The 21080-nt window shown below is 37.1% G+C and overlaps 1 protein-coding gene across 7 annotated transcripts in view; it reads right to left on the reverse strand.

Annotated features, from left to right (window-relative positions):
• Positions 1-21080, reverse strand: part of LOC149088448 (transducin-like enhancer protein 4) — a 110360-nt gene that overhangs the window by 88240 nt on the left and 1040 nt on the right. Inside the window, exon 1 of one of the 7 annotated variants that reach the window (XM_089247547.1) lies at positions 20732-21018. The exons of 5 other annotated variants lie outside the window; for them this stretch is intronic. In XM_089247547.1, coding sequence (XP_089103673.1) covers positions 20732-20746 — 15 coding nt within the window. In that variant the 5' untranslated portion in view covers positions 20747-21018. Of the gene's footprint in view, positions 1-20731; positions 21019-21080 lie in introns of those variants that run through there. One more of the 7 variants, XM_089247543.1, reaches the window with a different exon arrangement.

Raw genomic sequence — 21080 nt, forward strand, 5'->3', positions numbered from 1 at the left:
AGAAGAAAAAAAGAACTAAAAACGGATCTCCAGGAGGACGAAAATATAGAATATTAAAAAAAAAACCAACATTAACACATAAGAAGGTTCCACATACGCTCAAATAACGTTACATCATCATCACCATCCCATGTGCGACTCGATCTCTCCTTTTCTTTACTGCACTCCCCTCTCGACCCGCACTCAACCCTTTCCTCCAGCAGGACAATAAAAGCAGGAAAGCACTTGTTAATTATGGAACGCTTGGGATATTAAAATTAAAGCTCCCGGACGGCTTTTCCCTCCATCTTCTCCACATCCACGTCCCTCCATTAAATTAACAACCCGACATTAATTAGGGAAGAGGCGCCAGTCGTTTATGGGCAATCAATCGGGAGGAGCCGCGGTTGCGGTCTAAGTAAGGGGGTAGTAAGAAGGAAGACAAAACACCAGCTCTCCTTTTAGACACGGCCACCACCTAAGAGAGAGAGAGAGAGCAGCTCTAAATGATAACACCCCCATCGCCACCTTTTTAAAAGAATGACTTATAAACTGTTGTCTCACTAATGTCAAGATGGAGGGCCATTAAAGCAAGGCCGGTAACGCCTCTCCTCTATCCATATACTCTTTTTTTCTAATCCCGTTTTTAATTAATTTTTATACTACCACCACCGCAGCTTGCTTATGGGGGACTTGCTCTTCTCCCATTCCGAACCACCGTCCCCATCTTTATCCCGTGGAGTAATGGCAGCATAAACCGTGTCACTGGGTAAATTAATTTTGGACAGAGGCGCAAAGACTCCGCTTAAAAACAATGGCGTTCGTTGTGTCATAGTATAATCCTGGCATCTTTCCTAATAAATAAAAACGACATTATTAAAAAAGCTAAGACTGACGAATGAGCATCTCCCCCACCCCTTTTTTTTCTTATTTATTGGGAACAAAATCCTAAGAATCTCGCTAAGATGATACAAAATGCCACAAATTAATACTTAACCAAGTATTTTACCAACTATTCGAAATTAGAGAATTTCGCTTTTAATGAAATTTTTCTGGCATTAGCAACTTTCTTCTCTTCGTTCTCACTGGAACGTTCCAAGGAGTGGATTTTTTCAAGAAACCATTTTTGATTATGCCTCGCACAAGTATGAAAACTGACATGAATTTAACCTCATTACGATCGCATTAGTAAAAATATTTAGAAAACCTTCGTGCTACTAGAGTGCTGTCCCAAAAAGGTTTGCAAAAAAAATAAAAATTCTCGTCGTCATTCAAGTTGCCACACGCATCTCATCAATACCATTGATAGTTTTATTACAAAAATCAGTGAACACTGACACCAACTTCCACATCCATATACAGGTCCCCCACAAAGCCAAAAAAAACAATTAAAAAATTTACCCAACCAACTATAAATGAATGATACTGAGATCAATTTTTCATTCCCTTCTTAGAAATAAATAAAACGCCGAAAACAAAAATCCCGTCTAGTTAATATACAGGCATGGGGCTAATACGTTATTACACAAAATAAGACTGAGAAGAAATAAAAAAAAAACTGGTTCCGACACCATAAACAGACAAGATAAGGAGAAAAATCTTAACTTCACGTTGTATTCTTCTTTTCCTATGCAACATGCTCTTGCTTGTGTCATGACCCCGAAGTTTGGGATTGTAATTGGTGGGGCACAAACCAAGTAATAGCCTTTGTGGAAAATGATGACGCTTGGCTAGACAGCTAGGGGAAGTGGATTTCAAGTAAAAACATATACATATATATATATATATTTCTTTTCTTATTACTGTTATTATTAGAGTACCAGCACAATGGAAGTAAGGGAACAGGGTGTTCACAGACATAAGGTGAGAGGTACCAGATATGGCTAGTTCACTGTATAATATAATGATAGCAGCTCGCTGAGAGGAGTATGGATGGAACTCGGGGCCATCAAGAGAAAGCGTGCGCCCACTGCATAGAATGGGAGGAGCTGCTGGCCTGAGTTGCCAGCTATTTTTTGGTAGTAGCTGTTTCTTTCAGGAACATTGACTGACCAGGCTTCAAACTTTTTTTTTTATGACCCTGTCTTCCCCAGAGGGAGTTTTTTTTAAAGGCAAATGTTGAAGGAAAATTGCATAGCCGTCGTGTCTGTGTTTCCCAGTCTTTCATTCTTTTTCTTTTACGGAGCTTACATGAATGGGCAAAGCGTCGATTACAATCTTTAAACACGCGTTACCTTTCATAAGTTGGCTGTTATTTCATCCTCGGAATATAGATTTTTTTCCTCTTGCTTATTTCATTTTTTTTGTTCCCCCTTGTATTATTTCAAGCAAAAAGTTATTACGATCGTAAATTATGTAAAAGTTGTCGAAAAATGATTTGAAAAAAAGGGGTGGAGAGACGGGGGGAAACTTTGGTGTACAAACAAAAAAAGTGAATGAAAATGGTTTTTGGGCTTGGAGCCAGAATATTCATAAGATTGCATGTCATAAGAATAACAAGTCATGTTCACGGAAAGAGACAAAAAAATTACGACCCAATACGATTTCATAAAAATTTTATTTTATAAAATCGTCAGAAAAGAAAATACCTCCTCCTCAATTGGGATATGAATTTTCTGTGAAACTGAATCTCGAATGAAGTTTATATGCAAATTAAATACACATTACAATGCTGTATAGCCTATATGACCGTTTCAAAGCACATTACTTCTAAAATCTACGGGGTGATCTTTAAACTTTCGTTCCGAGAGAAGTTTTGGAAAACCACTGTTGATTGGAAAAATTCATTGCTAATTTTTTTTACACGCCGTGTGAGTATGTACCACATGAAAACTCTGAATAAATTTCACGAAAATATAACTTTTCTCGTATTGAACATTGAAAGGGGCAAAAGAAAAAAATTACTAACCACAGAAGAATTTCGAAAGAACGGTAATTTTGCTAGATCCCCCTCCGATAACAAGCAATCGGAATTTTCCACTCTTCCCCCAAATATCAAAAGAAATATTTTACCATCATCAGGATAATAAGAGTAATGAATAAAATGACCAACGTAAATAAATTTTTTCGTCTGACGCTATCAAAAAAAAAAAAAAGCAGAATCGCCCGCAAAACGCTTTTCCTCGTCTATTGGCGATGATGGTAGTGGTGATGATGATGCAAGAACAAACACCCACTCCCTATTTGAGAAACGAGCATCTGCTTGTAATAAGTAACCGAAAAAAAATCAAAAAAGAAGGGGAAAAAACGGATAAAGTTATCACTTCAGTTAATCGCTAGTTCAACAATTCGAACGGGTTGAGATAAAAATGACCAGATAAGACAAGGCGGAACAGAAAAAAAAGAATGAAAAAAAACAAAAAGAACCGCAAGCAAAAGAATAACAATCGATGAATAAATTCCTCATTGAAGTCAATATAAAAATGGAGCTGTGGCCTCTCTCCGACATGCACAATCGAAAAGGGGAAAAAATACATCATACTATTATTCTTATTATTCTGCCAACCACCTGGAATTGATCAACGTGAAACAAGGAGATAAAAAAAAATCAAGTAAATACAACGTTAATCACGTTTTTCTTTCATTACCTGTAACTGGGTGAGGTTTCAGGATGATGGAATTCTATTATCGTGGCGGCTGGAGAGGCAAAGAATAAGCCTTTTTATTCTCGAAGCTTATACATCGGAAAGAGCAAACTCCAGCAGAAGAATAAATTTTATTAATTTCTGTGGGTTTCTACACATGATAAACTTGAAGAAAAAAAAAAATTACCGACGTAATGAGAGATTTTTCCGTAATTTCATTCGGTAACAGCTTGGGTCTATATAATTCGAATGAATAGTTCAAAATAAAGTACCACTTTCAACCATTAAAAAAATAATTCATCCCTTTCAGACGTGAGGGTTGTTTACTAATCGTTTTTTCTGGCTGTGGATATTGTTTTCACCTCAGGGAGTTCAACCCCGACTTCAACAATAACACACACACACAATCCTTGAAATCTGGGCTGTACTATCGAAGATCTAAAAAGATATGTTGGCGAGAGAAAGCAACTTACGCATTTCTGAGTGCAGGGTTTTAAAGGGTTACAAGAGGGATTCACAAACTTTTTACGTTCACCAGACCACTAGAAGAAACGTCCCAGAAATACCAACTCGACTTTTCTGACATATTGGTCCTCATAAAGCAGCGTACCGTTATCGTTATGTAAATGTCCTTCGAAAAAAACTACTCCGTTTTATTGATTCTCAATTCTCATGAAAAAAGTATTCAGCGTTTGTTGGTTTTTTATTCCCTGATAAAAACTGATGCATGCACCCCGACTCAGTACCAACGCGCAGGTGCCTTACCCTATGGCCGTGAATCTCAACCAATATAAAAACAATTGTATAAATCTCAACTGTGTAAATTGTTCGAGCTAGATGTGCCTTTAAAAAAAATCCTAACACTACAAAGCCTATGATATTTCATAAATAGGCTCAATACATTATGCATATTTAGACCTATATGACAGTTATATTTAGGGAGAAATTATACGGTAAATAACACATTGGTTATCACTACAAGAAGCAATATCAATGCTTAATATTATGGGTGTGCTAGGCAAAGAATCCCTGTTCAAATTTAACGTGTCTGAGATGAAAAGTAGCGACTCATTCTATTTAGAAATGTGATTATAATTTTAAATTCATCGCGTGCCACCACTCTTTATCACGAGACGCTTTTGCGAGACACGCATTCTTAATACATGTACTACTTCAATATAATTTGACACCAAAACATCTCTCCGAACAGCGTTTGCAAAACACTGCTTCAAATTGCAAAAAATAATAATGTCCACGGAAATCACAGGACAATAGCAAAAAATTCTTAGGAAAAAGGGCTTGAAAAGAGACATGCCAAAAAAAGTGAAGAAAAGCAGCTGATTATTCCATGACAGACTCAAAAAAAACGAAAAAAAGAAAGGGAGGGGTGAAAAAGATACAGACTCTGATAGAATTAAATAACATCGAAATGATGTTTCAGAGACGCCATCACAAACAAAAAACCAGTAATAACAAATACAAAAGAATCGAGAGAGAAAGAACAAAAACATTAGCCAACAATGATATGTTCACCATAAATACTCTAGTTTTCATAAAGACATCCTCCAAAGAGAAGAGAGAGTGGAAAATGGTATGCTAGAGCGGTCAAGCGCGAAATGTCCGTACACCAGCACCGACCTTGACAAAGCGTCAAAGCATAACACCACCACAGATGCATAGAATCCGAACACATACACTTCATACACCACACACATATGCGAGACTTGTGTGGGGTAGGAAAGTAAGCAAAAAAAAAAAATCACGTGGCCTATGATCACACAGGCGAGCGATTCCAGCAAAGAGCACCATCATCACGAAAGCGCATGCGTGACGACGGTCACGGCTCATTACATGGGAAGCGAGTAGCGACGACGGTGGGGGCCTGCCTTGTAAAAAGAATAATAAAAAATCAGCCTAAAACAAGAGAGGACATGATGGTTGTGGGCGATGGAGCAAACAACATACAGGAAGGTGGAGCTCCCCCCTCATCATACTCTCATACATACGAACGACGTTAAGAGAAAAAAAAAGCCACTACTAGCCATCTTTTTGCTCGAAATAATAATAATAGTGGTTGGTAATGGTAGCACTTGATGAACAAAAAGAGGAGGAAAAAGAGGGGAAGAGGATAATGATGGGCAATAACCTTTGACAGCCGGAAACCCCGAGCCGCCAATTAGTAGATGAATGTGGTCGATCAGGACGTTTCGTGTCGCCAGAAATAAGTGCACCAGAGAGAAAGTAATGAAAGAAAGATACATAAAAAAAATAACAGGGGGCGACCTTTCGCAAAAGCGAGAGGGAGAAAAACAGTAGCAATGACGTTATTAATGGTAGAAAGGAATCTGCGCACTAGGGTAATCGTTTTCCATAAGAAAAATCATGTAAAAAAGAACATGCCTTCACCCTGGATCTATGCATTCGAGAAACTCTCATGAAAAACGACTGTTCTGAACCCGTACTGGTTTCTGAACCCATTTGGCGATATTTTTCAAGTATTCGCTACAACCAAAAATCGTTACTGAAATTGCACTTGTAAATCGAAAACAAAGAAATTCCACGGACTAAGGTCAATTGCTCGTGAACATCTAGCGTCAATTGCAAGAGAACTCTTTGCCTTGCCGAGTCCAGAATTTTCACCGCGGCTCGTGACATATTGTTTGTGCACAGAGCAATCGTTAGAACATTTTTCTTTCAGGGAAATCACCAACGAACCGCAACGAGATCCCTCCCCAATCGATCAATGCAGAACAAGGGACAATAGAAAAAGATTAGCTTACTTTATATAATGACGACCAAGAGAAACTTCATTTCGTGAATAGCCGATGAAACCACATCAAAAATCCAAGTGCAGTATGTATGCAAATAATGAGTATTATCTCGAAAAACGGCTACGAATTTCTAATACTCTACCCATGGCCGTAGTTTCGGGGGGAACGCACCAATTTAGAATTGTGTCCTTACTCCAGGAAGCTATCAAGACAAGCAATAATAAATCGTCAGACACATCAAGACACCGAATGCTGTACTAACGATTCGAATATTCTCAGATTAACATACAGAAAAAGGCGATTAACGTGAGCTTGAATTGACAAAACTGTTTCCTGATGTTCATCCAAACACTCCGGAAACCTCATAATTGCTTGAAGAGATGGGGACGAATCTGGAATCGAACCCACGTATATTCCTCATCAAAATAAATAATCGACGAAAAGAAAGGAACAGAACTAGGGGAGAGCCGTCATTATTGCATAGTGACCATGATAATTTCATTAGGGCATAGCGAGCAGTTTCAAGCAGGACGGAGTAGAAGGGTGGGAGAATACCCCACTCTCATAAATATTTAGCCCTTGCTTTCTCACGCGTAAACCCCCTTCCTTCCATCTCCCTTACATACACTAAATGCACGAAAACCAGCAAGTTGCTGCGGGTCAACCCTCACAGAAACTAATACATAAATTCATGCGTTGCATGAGCCGTTATTACGCCATCTCCTCTTCCGTGGAGCTCTCCAAAACGAAGAAAAAAACTATAAATTGGCAGGAAGAGAAAAGGCTGGAAAACAACATGAGCGAGTTTCCACGCGAACGGTTCCCAAAGAGCGAATTTGAACATTACCTTTTGTGCAAGAGGAGGGCGCACGTCCCCTCTATTCACTACACTCTGCTGCTGTCACTAGTTTTATATGATGATTGTAGCGGTACACTGAAGGGTGGAGGGTTCGAAACATGCCTGGTGATGGCGAACCCAACTCTTTCCTAATTGGTGCGTCACGCCCGACGTACGAAATATACAGTAGGCAGGCCCGTATAAAAAAAATCAAGAGAAGAAAGCAACTCGGTAGTCCGTGTTCAATGGAGGGGTAAAAAATTTTTTAAAAAGTGCGTGTTCTCTACAGGGCCAACCGTCAACTAATTAGCGCTTTTTAATTTATAGGTTGACAAAGGGACGTGATCTGAAAATGTAAAAACCCTCAATACGATGTTTTACGATCGCAAAATGAAATTTGAGTTACAGCAACAACTATTTGAGGTGGGACACGCTCCGTTTCTCAGAAAACTAGAGAAGAGACCCTTCAATTGAAGTGAATTTTTCTGTGTAGAAATTCCAGACCAGGAAAAACTGAACATATTTGGAGGTGAACTTTCAGAGAGGTATAACTATTTTTTGTGGGTATTTGTGGAAATCAATTCATTGTAGTCAGTTCAAATATATCCCGAATTACTAAAATTTCGACTATCCACCGAACTACTTTTTCTTCTAATCATATATTGCTATAAAATGTAAATTTTAAATGTAAAAATTACACAATTATTCTCATGCTTTGTACCACAACCACCATATTACTCAGAACTACTTTGAATAAAAACAGGAGGTTGGGGAGGAGGGAGATGTTAGACAACCTTTTTCTAATAACATCATTCACTCTCCAGCCTATAAATTACAGCAATAGATATATTGTTATTGTTTCGTTTAAAAAAGACTAAGACAGTTACCACCGACACCCTATTGTCAAAATCAGTGAAAGCCAAACCTTCACAACTATCAATAAATGATAAAAATGTAAAAAAAAGTAAAAACTCGCACAGCATACTCATCTCGCAAAACAACAAACAATAATATATGCCTCCACCTTTACAGACTCCAAACAAAAAATATATACATCATCAACATTGCGTGTTGGAAATACTTAACCACGAGGAAACGATCGAGCGAGCGATAAGAGAAATAATAGTAATGGGAAAATGTATATACGTGTATAATATTCAACGTCGATACAATCTGACGATCTCCTATCATCTTTTAACGCATGAAATAAGACACGAAAAAAAATAAAAACCACCATGGGGAAAAGATCACTTAATAAGTCGCCATTTCTCTCTACCGTGTTCACTCAAGGTAAACACATACACACATTAAATCGAATAACAGTAATAAGAACACTTTTATACACTTCGCTTGAGCCAATTGATAGTCGTTTTTTGCCATCGAAATGCATGGACAGCAGCTTCTCTCAAAATCCCCTAATTCATTTTCAACTGCTCAATTCTATGGCATCCAAAAATTTTCAGAGATCCAACCTCGAAATCTCACAATAACAAGAACGGTTCTGATTCAGTTCACAAAAAAACTTTTGATGTACCTACATCCTTTCCCTCTTTTCAACTTCCATCAAGGGTCAGCCAGTGATGCAAATCAATCGCTAGAAGCCATCATCCGTCCGGGCACGGTGGTGGGTCGTGCTTATAGTATTTATAAGCAGGTATAACTATAAGCTGCTTCTGTATGGGAATAAAAAAAAAAGAACGAGCCAACGATTGGCGAGGAAATAATGCGGCTACGACGACGAATTAAATACAAGGACATCGTTTTGTTCGGATAACATTATCGACGATAACAAACGACTTTCGATGACAGTTCGGCATGAAATGAAAAAAAAGGTTCGACGGACATGGTCGCGTTGCAATGGTCTCGTTGAAAAAAAATGTTTCCTGTGATTGTGTCATTATCATTCAAACCATTATCCCGAATTGTAGAGTACACAGAAAAGCATCTAAGCATGTATATCTATCTACATTCCACGTTCACTAGAGCGGTTAAAATGATCGCAAACAACCTAATATGACAATGCTCCAGAAAATTTCTGAGATTCACGACTACAAAAATGTTTGAAAAAAAAAAAATTCAGTTATCCAATTTATGTGATGATTTCCATGAACCCATAACTCAAATATTCGTTTCAACTTGATATATATTGCGAACACGTATTACTGTGTCATTGAAATTACCATTTTACAAAATCCATATTGTAGACATATCTAACTTTTAATCTCGTCAAATAATTTTCGTGAGGGTTTGAATTGATAACGCCCTGAAAGGTAAACTGCGGAATTCGGTCGATCAAATGATACAATCAACAAAAAACGGGGGGTAACGTTATCTTTGGACGCATCTTATCTAAGTAAACAAAACACTACAAAATACACGAATAGTATTGACTTTTATCCCCTTCTACCCTAGAACAAACTCATTTCTACGCAGAGAAGATTCCACTCAATCAGTCATTCTTTCTCGAGCAATTCGAGATTAAAAACTCTAAACGGGGTGGAAAAGAGTAGACAACGATAAACACCCGAAGAGGTCTCTTGAAAAATAACAACACTTATCTCGAGTAGGGCCACAATATCTTTTTTTTTTCATACGTTATATGCCACATCGTATAGCACGATAAGCGCAGCACTTGCTCCTTGAAATAAAAAGTTCACTCACACGCGTTTCGATGAGCAAGGTTCTACACGACAGGATATCGGATCATGTTTATAATTAATTGTCTCATTACGTTGCAATAAGAATAATCGGATTTTAAACTCGAAATTCTGATAACAGCTTTAGTATTAGATTTTCTTTCATAAGATAAGAAACAGAAGTCACCACTTCAGGAAAATTCAATTCAAAGCCTTGTTTTTGATCATTTCAAGAGCAAATTCACTGGAGATGGCCACGTAGTTAAGAAAATATTTATACCCAAGGAGAAAAATTCTCAAGTAAAGAATATAAGGCGATTTTCTAACGACAAAAGAGAAAAAAAAAACTTTTCCAGAGAATGCTCATTCCAAAATGTGGACAATAAAGAAAAATTCAATACCAATTTCATGGCCATGTACATAAGTAAAAGTGAGAGCGTATCTAGTGCTGTGCATGATTTTTTAGTGCCGTCATCTATATTTTTCAAATTGTGAGTGAAGTGTAATGATTGAATATTTGTACTTATAGGTATGTTTCTCTCTGTGGCGAGACTTTTTGAAAAAAAAGTAGGGGCTAAGGAAGACAGATTCGGGGACACAAAACATATAACACGCAAGGATATAAAATGGTTTCCTTCATTCATAAAATACCAAAAAGACATCTAACAAATAAGGGAAGAAAGCCTATTGCCACCACACACAAATAGTACAAGAAGTTGGAACAGCAGCAACGCGCCAACCATTTGTCATGCACGGCAGCCTTTTCTTACCGGAGCAGTCAAGCATCCCACACAAGCTCCAAAAGAATAACTAGAAAGCTATATACATACGTATAAATTCTATTTTTCTTGTTTTATTATTCAAACATCTTTTAAGAAGCACAAGCAAACGAGTTGAAGAAAGAAAATAAAAAAGACAAACAGTTTCTTCTCGTTTTGTGCAAAAAAATAGATTAGGGCAGACTAAAAAAACGATCTTTTCGTGAAAAAAAAATGCCGACATTTTTCTTTTCCTTCGGAAAACCAAGCGTAAAACGAATTCGGAGAAAAAAGCGATAACATATAATTTTTTCCATACCTTATTTTTTTCCATAGGGCACGACTTGAATTCTAAAATATAATTGTTTTATAAAACTTTGTAGGTACACGATAAGAAATAAAATGTGGATGAGTTGTAAAGTTGCTCTAAAAAGAATAAACTAAGCTCGCCTCACACTGGACAAGTGGTGCATTTTCACTATGGTTTAACTTTAGATGATCAACAACATACATCACTAACCAGTCATTGTTCGCCTTAATTTGTCCCCAACGCTTTAGGGTCGAGAATCAATTTTTTTAAATTATCATTACTTAATATTTATTGAGGTAATATTTACTGAGGCAAAAAGTTTGTCGAATATGCTTACGGGCCCTATTAAAAAAAATCAAGTCGACCCTATTAAATTAAATCATAATTTTTTTTACACCCTGGTTGTGGGTTCAAGGGGCTTCTTCCAAATCTGGGATCTCTAGTCAGAAGTTGACAGGGAGCAGCTAGTATTCACAATGTCTTTTACCTGGCTTCAAAGAAGGGTTGGCAAGTTTTTGCCATAGTGGAAATAACCGCAATATGGAAAAAACCGTTAACCATGGAAAAAAAACCGTCATAGCAAAAATTGAAAAAATTTTAAATTTTACTTTTATGAAACAAGTTCTGGGAATGTTAACTTACAGATGAAATATTTACAACTAGTTTTTACCTCTTTAATCAGCTGTTTTCCTTACAAGAGGCCGTTCAAGTATTACGTAAGCAAATTTTTAACCCCCCCCCCCCCCCCACGCGTCAGCAAAATTTCATCAGCACTGCCCCCTACCTCCTAACGCATGGCATGTTGGTGGGATAAGAAACGTATGCGGGAGGGAGAGGAGCATAGGCATTTGCATGCGTCCATTTGTTTCTTTTAAAACTTTATATAATGATATTCATAGTTTACACGTTTTTTTTAATCATCTTTCATTTTTTTTATACGAGAACACAAGGTATTGTAAATTTTTGGTCTTAAATAGATGAATTGCGTTTTTATTATAGTTTTACGCGGAAGAATGATTTGAAATTAGGTTCTGTTATGCCTGACATTTCTTTGAGAATTTGTCTTATTTTAAACCAATCTGTATTTCGGAATAGAAAGAGTAATAGTCTATAAACATAAGTTTTACAGACATTGAATCTGTAGGCATTTATTTGGATATTTAATGGATGATAAGTATTAAGCGTGATTATATTTAAACTTTTTGTTGTTGTTTTATTTAGTAATTGGATATTGCAGTCATAATCTCCTCCCCATACCCAAATTCCATAATGAACAGTGGACAGGATCCATGCATTATAAATAGTTATTAAAAATGATCTGGTACAGTATTTTGGAGACTATATATTCTTATATTATAGTATTTCATTCTGTTGATGATTTCTATATGATTTTTTCATTTCAAATCTCTACTGAATGTTATTAATAAATACTAACCGAAACGGCGACCCAGTCCATATTCCGAAGAATTTCTAACCGATAGGTCACCGCGGTTATATTCTTAAATACTTGAAGGTTTCAGTCTTTTCTATTTGAGGGCAATCGAAGAGCTCATACATACAATTTGGAGAGTGATATCTCATCCAAAATGAACTGTCAACGTCATTTCCTGGAAGCTGGAATTTTATGTATTGTTTTTGTGACATTTAACTGGAGTTTATTTTTACAGAGCCAATATTGAATTCGTTTCTACAAACAAAATTCATACAAAAAAAACCTCACCATCAATTATCAAAACTCCTGGTCAATAAACCAAACAAAAAAAAAGCCACGTACAATAGTAAAATAAAGAGGGAAAAAAAGATTAGCTAATAAGAAAACTATGAACACAAGGAGAGAAGGAAAAAAACATGAAAACGCCGATTTTCCAGCGACAAAAGATGGGGAAAAAAAACTTTTCCAGAGACAATGCTCATTCTAAAACGTGGACTAATAAAAAAAAATTCAATACCAATTTCACGCGCATATACATAAGTAAAAGAGAGAAAAAAAAACCCTTTAAGGGCAGTAGACGGTAAAAACTGGCCTGTCATTCAACACAATGAAGTTTTTTGGGCATCCAAGTACCCAAGAAAGAACAAATAAAAAAGAATAAATGCCCACAAAACCCCATACCTGTCCAATTTCAGAGGGTTCACAATGAACAGCAAGGAAAAAAATCCAAGAAGATTGAACAGTCCAGCGCTCAGAAACAAAGGAAAACCAACTCTAAACCGGCTTATTTCATTTCTTTTTATTATCATTATTCTGAACTGGAAGAGAGAGAGAGGGTGGACGAAAAAAAGTCCAGCATTATATGTAATATGTTAACCGCCACCTCTTTTTAGAGGAAGAATTGGCAGCCACTGCTGCTGTTACTACATACAGTAAGTACTACTACCCACCAGTAAGTAGTCAAACTTTTTCTTAACGCTAGGATGATCACCATCGCCAACCACAAGCAAGTAGTCAGGCAGGTATGTTTGGATTCTCAATACAGCTCTAGAAGACAAAAGAAACAATATTTGCAAGAAAAAGAGCTTGTGAAAAAAAGATTAAAGAAGAGGGTCGTTTTTCTGATGATGGCCTTCTTCCTGTTTGGTTCAACCTCATCCTCTTCTTTGTAGAATATATGTATAATGCTTATAAAAAACACACAACCATGATATTCTCTGCAAAGGCAATTAGAGCTACTCACACTTGAGTGTTTTGTTTTTTTTCTCTTAGTTTTTTTTTTTTTCAATGAAACATTTCTATCATGGAAAAAAAGGGCTTTTCTTAAAAGAATCTTGTACAATTAATACCAAAAAAATAAAGACCACCCATGTGGGAAATGATGGTTCAGAGCACTCTTGTTATGGGAATGGGCTTTCCTGAAGTGTCTTGCACCCTCCTCCTGAATACACATAGAGAAAGCCTTAATCATTGGGCCATCAATTTCAGAACAATTATCATTATGTTCAGTGAAGTTGCTACATTTCTTATGGACTGTATAAACATGTCATTTGTTACAGAGTGCTCCTTCATAATTAGAACACAAATATAAATATATAATGCAGAAAAAATAAGAAATAAATTTCTTTGTTCTAGACGTAACTGAAAGCAAAGTAAGTATCCAGTCTAGAAGAAGCAAGGTTGAAGTGCTTTCAAGCTTTGGGGCACTTCACCATCTGTGCTAAAATAAGCTGTGATGACTGGTTTAGTATCATCATGGCTACAATTGTCAATATGAAGACGGAATAGGGGTGCAGTGGTGCTGGACCCAAGAGAGCTGTGGGATAATTTGCACCACTGATCCTAGCACCACCAGACGTGGTTCACAAATCAAAATCTCTCGCATATAGTTCAAGACCAGCATCCACAGATTCCCAAGATTGTTTATTTTTTGGAGATGTGATGACCTCTTCCTACTTTAGTAGGCATGCTGATATAATTCCAAAAAAAATTGTGTTGTCCTCGGACTCCAATTGAAAAAAACTAAGGCTCCCACACGATACTTTTTTGTTTTAGCGCAGAATTTCAGTAAGGGGCCATTCAAGTATTACTTCAGCAGATTTTCAGCCATTTTTGACCCCCCTCAGAAAAATTTCGTCGGCAGCTTAGAATATTTCATATCTTTAAAAAGGGGTGGTTGATGACGTAAGCAACCTTCAAACCTCCCCCCCCCTGTCATCAAAAGTGATTAGTGGAACTTAAATCTGTTCAGTTATTGAATTACATGTGCTTTCATGAGTCAAATACTTTGTCATACTTTAAGTAGGGATTAAAAAATTAGAATCTTTTACACATTTGCATTACTGTCCGGAAGAATGGAAAATAAAATCCAAAAAACTTGATATAAATAGTGAATTTTCTTTCCCTCAACGGCAATATTAATCAGATTCACAGTTATCACCAGGACTTGACAAATTGAAAGAAAAAAAATTAGGCACCAGACATCTCTTCCGCCAAATATCCCCCCCCCCCGATTAAAATGGTCTAAAACATAGTTTCCCAAACTTTTGTTCCATCACCCCCTTCAGAAATTTTTTTCTCTCATCGCCCCCAAACTCAAGTAAACCCATAGGATCCCATGTTACATCCATAGATTTTATTGCCCCCCTTAAACCGTTCCATTGCCCACTTTGGGAAACACTGGTCTAAAATTATATTTTTTCTGAAGCGTTTGGGACTAACAGTTCCACCTCTTCATGTTGGTAGACACACCAATATAAATTCTGAAAATTTTATGTTGTCCACAGACTCAAACTTATCAAAGAGATAGTTTTAGATGCCAGCACCATTTTTTTAGTCACCATGGCAATTATACTGAAAAATCATAATTATCCAAAAATAACGCGTTTATAAGAAATCATTAACAGAAAACAAAATAAAAGTGAATAATGTCTTGGTTTTTTGAACAGTTTCAGATTAAGATTGCCTGCTATGGGGGGGGGGGGGGGTTATTGCTCACCTTCAAAAAGTCTCCAAAACCGTAGAATACAATGGTACCTTGAATTATGAGTGTCTTGACTCACAAACAAGTACTATTCCAGGGGTTTAAAAAAAAAAAACTAAAAACAATCTAGGCAAAAGCAAAAAAAAAAAATTTTGATTCAAACTTTTTTTTCTTCTTTCGAGAAAAGCGTCCAATCTTTTTTTTTTTTTTTTTGCTTTATCTAGGACCTGATGACTTTTTCTTTTCCCTGTTAATGGATATGGACATAAATTCTGAAAACTTTTTATTATCCTCAAGTTCCATTTCAGTCATCATACATAGAAAACTTTAAAAAAAAATGGTATCACACCTAGTCAACATAGCAACCTCGAATTTCAAATTTTGTTTGTAATTTTGTTGCATTTAAACAAAAATTCAACTTACAAGCAAATATTGTACTAGTGAGCTTAAAATGTAAGATAGAGAAATCAAACTCATATTCAGCACATGAAAATTGGTGCATTGAACAGGTCAGATCCAGCAGTGATTGCCATGCTGTACTTCTACTTTTCCACACGTGCACCTAGTACACATTCCTCTGCGGAATTGCCATACTTTACTGATTACTGCAGGACTTGACCTATCCCAGGCCATGACCCCACAAGTGTAGGGCTGACAGAGTTCCAGCACTGGGACAGATGCTATAATTTTTCGTTTTTTCATGCTATAAATTCAATACAGAATGTTCACCGTGAAAATTCTGGCTTGGGAGGGGCCTCCTCCAGGATGAGGGGCCAGGCACCAGGTCACCGTGGCAACTATAAATGGGACTTATAATTGTATGGTTTACTAGCAAAAACACCTGGCACTGAAAGGGTTTTCTCCATGTACTTGGAGCAAGTGACAAACCGTTGTAAAGGAAAAACAAGTCTCAAACGCGTTGTTTGGGAACCATGGTAACCAACATTGGTGTACGCAAGGGTGGGGGGTTTCTAACCCCCCAAGCCAATATTATAGTGTTATTTTGTCGGGGGAAATAACCCCCCCTGAGAAAATTCCACGTACACCTATGGTAACAAAAGTAAACATTCCAAAAGTGCTAAATGTTCAGGACCAAGAACCATTGTTGTCCAATAGTTTTAACCATTTCTGGTATTTGCCCCGCTGACAAACTTTTAAAGTAGTCTATCAATCAACTCGCGCCTTGTTTGGTATAATGTAAAATATGGTGGTCAAAAATTATAGAAGAGGAACGTACAAATAAATCAATTTTATACATACACAGATTGCCAAACTTGGATCTGAGAACATACCTTTTTTTTAATAATGTTTGTGTGTCTGACAACACAGAAAGGGGCTTCCATGTCTTGAACAAGATGAAAAAACATTTTCTCCTGAAGAAAAATATTCTTGGCACCTAATAAATTATGGTGGCACTTAAATTATGTTTCGATTTGTCAAGCCTAGGTGCCCCAAAGCAGAATGTGCCAAAATCTGTGACGTACGTCACAGAACAATTACCGCTACTGCAGAACAATTTGGAAGAATTTTAAGAAAAAGTGCAAAAAACACTATTACACATATGGGGATTTTTATCGCAGAACATTTCCAGTCAGCCGAGGGCTCGTCACAGAACAGTACTAAACATTCTGCTTTGGGGCCTAGGTGTAGTGTAGGCTATTTTTGTAGCTACAGTGGATCCCACTTATAGCATTGCGAAAAACACAGACATAAGAAAATGTTAAGTGGGAAATCACAATGAGAATTAGAGTTGAGACCATGGAAATAAGTTCTACTAAATGAAAGACATTCAAAGTAGGAACATTATCAGAAGGATCCACAGCAGGAACGTGACTCGAAGAAAGCACTGAGGGAGCTTTCTTTCAAACCAAGCACAACTCAGGTCTGTCACCCATCTATTACTACCTAGTGAGTTGGGCCGGAAGTGTAACTGTGTACCTAACAGTCTGAGTGCATATGTAGTGTTGTTTGATTTTTCAGTGCTGCCATCTATATTTCAGAAGTGAAGCGAGTGACATGTTATGATTGAATTACATTTGTACTGTTTGTAGGTTTGTTGCTCTCTGTGGCGAGACTTTTTAATGGGGAGATCGGCTCGCATTCATGCCGTGAAGTTGGGAACCACAAAAGCCATCCATCCTGCATATATGGGACTCAAGCCCACTCCATTTTACATTCATGAAAAAAAATTCAGGGTGGAGGGCTCGGCCTCATAAGAAAATTCATTGGGGTGGGGGTTCATATGGCCTCGCCCCCCAGGTTCTGACACCTATGATCCACAGAAGTTCTATTATGCAAAAAAAAAAAATTTACATGCTATTTGGTTTTTATGCAAGTAATAATATTGTGTGGAAATGTGGAACAAATCTAAGATATCTGTAATATCTTTCATAGGAAAATTTGTTACCACACAAGTAACTTTCAGGAGAATGAAAAGATACAACTGTATGTAAACCTTAATTTCAGTTTCATAGTCCTAAATGTTATGGAGCTATATATGATAACTTACTCTTAATACAACCAAAATTCGAATCACTGTGCACAACTTCTATGTATTTATCTAGAACCGAGATTCTCCAGAACCATGTTCATGGCACCCCTGGTTTATTGCACGGGAACAAGATGATGATTAAAATATCTCATGGCATGTCTATTTGATTTTGAAGCATTTTAGAACCATCAAACAAAGGCCACGACATACTGATTGGGAATAACAGATCAGTTACTGTGTTCAATATAATAATAGCTCAATATTTTCCGAAAGTCCTTGGAAATCTTGCAACACTCTATGATGATATGGCACATCATTTCATAGGCTAAATTGTACACCTCTCATCAATATATCTATATAAGTTGATCCTGCTCATAATGTTTTAAAAACAACGGTCATGAAAAAAAGTGTAATCAGGAAAAACGGGAAATCGTAATAATAATTACTTAAGAGTTGAGACCATGAAGATAAGTTGTACTAAGCGGAGGAAACCGCATTATAAACAAGATTAACTGTACACATAAAATTGGGTTTCTATGTATTTCTCTATGCAAATTTACAATTTTGAATTGATTGCCACCAAATTTAACATGTACCAAACAGAACCCAACTTGAATGATAAATTACTTTAAACGTTTGTCAGAGCTGAACAAATGCCTGAAATAGGCCAAAAAATGTTCGGCAACAATAATTTGTAAGCCTCAATAATACACTTTTAGAATGTTTACTTTGGTTATCATGGTTCCCAAACAATGTGTTTCAGACATGTTTACACCTTTAGAATGGCTTGTAATTTCCTCGATGCTCCTTGGGCATTGCAATGCTGGATATTATAACTAGTACATGATAATTCTCAGGGCAAATTGCAAATTACATTCATTAAACTTATTACCCAAAAAAATATGTATTCCACACATTATGTGTCATGCCCCTCACTTCAATGTTCATCACTTCACTAGATTATTCTGTCCAGATAGCTGTATTTAGAAATTGTGGATCTATAGCCCTACCGGTCATGACAAATGCCAGGTTGCTATGGTGACCAAAAATTGGTATTGGTGCCTAAATTTTTCTGTGAGTAGTCACCAAATTAGCATCTAAGAAAAGCACAATTTTTTTTTCAATTTACATAAGCACATCTACCAAAATGAAAGGCTTGCTGTGTCTTGGAAAAGTCGGAAGAAACATTATTTTGGAAAATATTTCCGGTTCCAAAAAAAATTGTTCTGGTGTATATATATTTAAGATTTATCAAGCAACGGATTAGTATATATAGTGGATCTTGCACCCAACTTCCAAAGCTGAATCTTTTGCGTTGTTCTGCAATGAGCCTTCAGCTGACTGGAAATGTTCTGCGGTAAACATTCCCATAGCTGTAGTGGTCACAATGGTGGACTGGCATCGCAAGGACCCACGTTTGTGCCTCAGTGGTGAAGTTAGTTTTTAGTCATTCCCAACCAATAGGCGTAAGTATGGACAAAGCTCTCCATTAAAAAGTCTTGTCACACAGCCAGGAATACACAACAATACATTATTCAACCATTACACTTCACTCATAGTTAGAAAAATATATGGCAGGACTACACATAACAAGCATTATACCGAAGCAAAGAAACAATCTTCACGTTTAGTTCACAACACATACATGGAGCTCATCCGATCATGGCCATGGGACCTCACAAAAATGAGATCTAGTTGTATTTCGAAAGTGCATAAATTTTTAGGCAAGCATTTTTCACCAGGTACAGCTTCAAAAAAATGAGATCATGAATGGGCTTCATGATGCTCTTAAGACAGGCCCTGCTTGAGCACCCAGAGATGGCCTCTGATGTCTGTAGATATGCAAACAATGCTATGTTACAGGGCCGTATTTAGAGGGTGCCTTTACAGGCTATAGCCCAGAATAGCCCCTTAGCAAAAGAATAACCTAGAGAGCAATGGATCAAGTGAGTGAGTGACCAAAAGTGTGACCCTGAGCATGCACAAGCATATGAAGGACCAAAAGAGCTACCTAGAGTGTGTGCAAGCAAATAAATGATCAAAAGAATGGGAATAGAGAGTATTTGAACATGTGAATCACCAAACACTCAAGATTGACATAGAGCAGAGATCGACAACCCCTTTTCCAGACGCAAGTACAGCTTGTATCCATCATGAAAAGAAAAACACCCTTTTCGGCAAGATTGACATACGAATGTATGAAATCAGGATAATTTCAATCCTAGGACACAATTTCTGTAAGGTGTTTAATTGGAACGTTGATCAAGTGCTCACAAGCATGAAATCAGACGGGGACATCAAGCACTGAAGGTGTGAAGGAGCTTCAGGGAGAAGCGTGGTGCTCTCAAGTGACCTAGAGGGCATGCGAGAGACCAAAATAGAGTGCAAGCACGTGAGTGATTAAAATAGTTAGAGACCCAGATATATTTACAATAGTGGAGAGGGGCAAGCTGGCTATAGCACAGGGCGGCAAAACCATATATATGCCTCTACTAGATTGTATGCTACACACAGCTCTCCACACACATCTTGTTAACTTAAATTGAAAAAACACCCAATTCAAGATCTGATTATCACATGCATTGGCGTACGCGGGGGGGGCCATAGCCAAGATCATAGTGTTATTTTGCAGGAAAAATACCCCGCGAGAAAATTCTGCGTACACCTACGATAACATGTATGGATTATCAGATCCAAAACGTCCAATCTAACAAATTCGAATAATGTTCATTACAGTCGAATGATTTTCATAAGCATAAATCATGATAAATGATAGAAAATCAATGTATTTTTAAAACACGTCAATTCAATATCGATTTCATACAAAAAATGCATTTATCATCAATCAGTGTATTTATAAAACTATTAAAATATCATTGCACCATTAAAATCAACCACAAAGAAAAAATAATTATTAAATTTTTAAACAAAAAATTTAAATCCACGTACTTTTTCGATTTTCATAACTCCACCAACCGAACACAAAACATTATCTCACACACACACACAATAATAAAAATAATAACCACTGGTCGTTTATCCTTATTAGGTTAATAGCTCCATCAGATTCGAACAAATAATAATTATGATAATAATAATAATGAATCGCACGTGATGAGAGACGGGAAAAGGGGGGTGGAGGGGAGGGAAGAGAACGTAGAAAACAACCAGCGAGAGGGAGAGAGACGACAAAAAAAATAGATCCCAACACCACGGCGCTGAACGCGATACTGAGCGCCGGTTGCTTAAGCAACGCGCTATTTTCAATGTTAGGCCTATTAAAGTGTACGTAGGCCGT

Source organism: Pholcus phalangioides, unplaced genomic scaffold (genome assembly GCF_987345545.1).
Source record: "Pholcus phalangioides strain wild (caught in Gottingen) unplaced genomic scaffold, Ppha-v1.0 ptg000003l_1, whole genome shotgun sequence".
Taxonomy (NCBI): Eukaryota; Metazoa; Arthropoda; class Arachnida; order Araneae; family Pholcidae; genus Pholcus; species Pholcus phalangioides.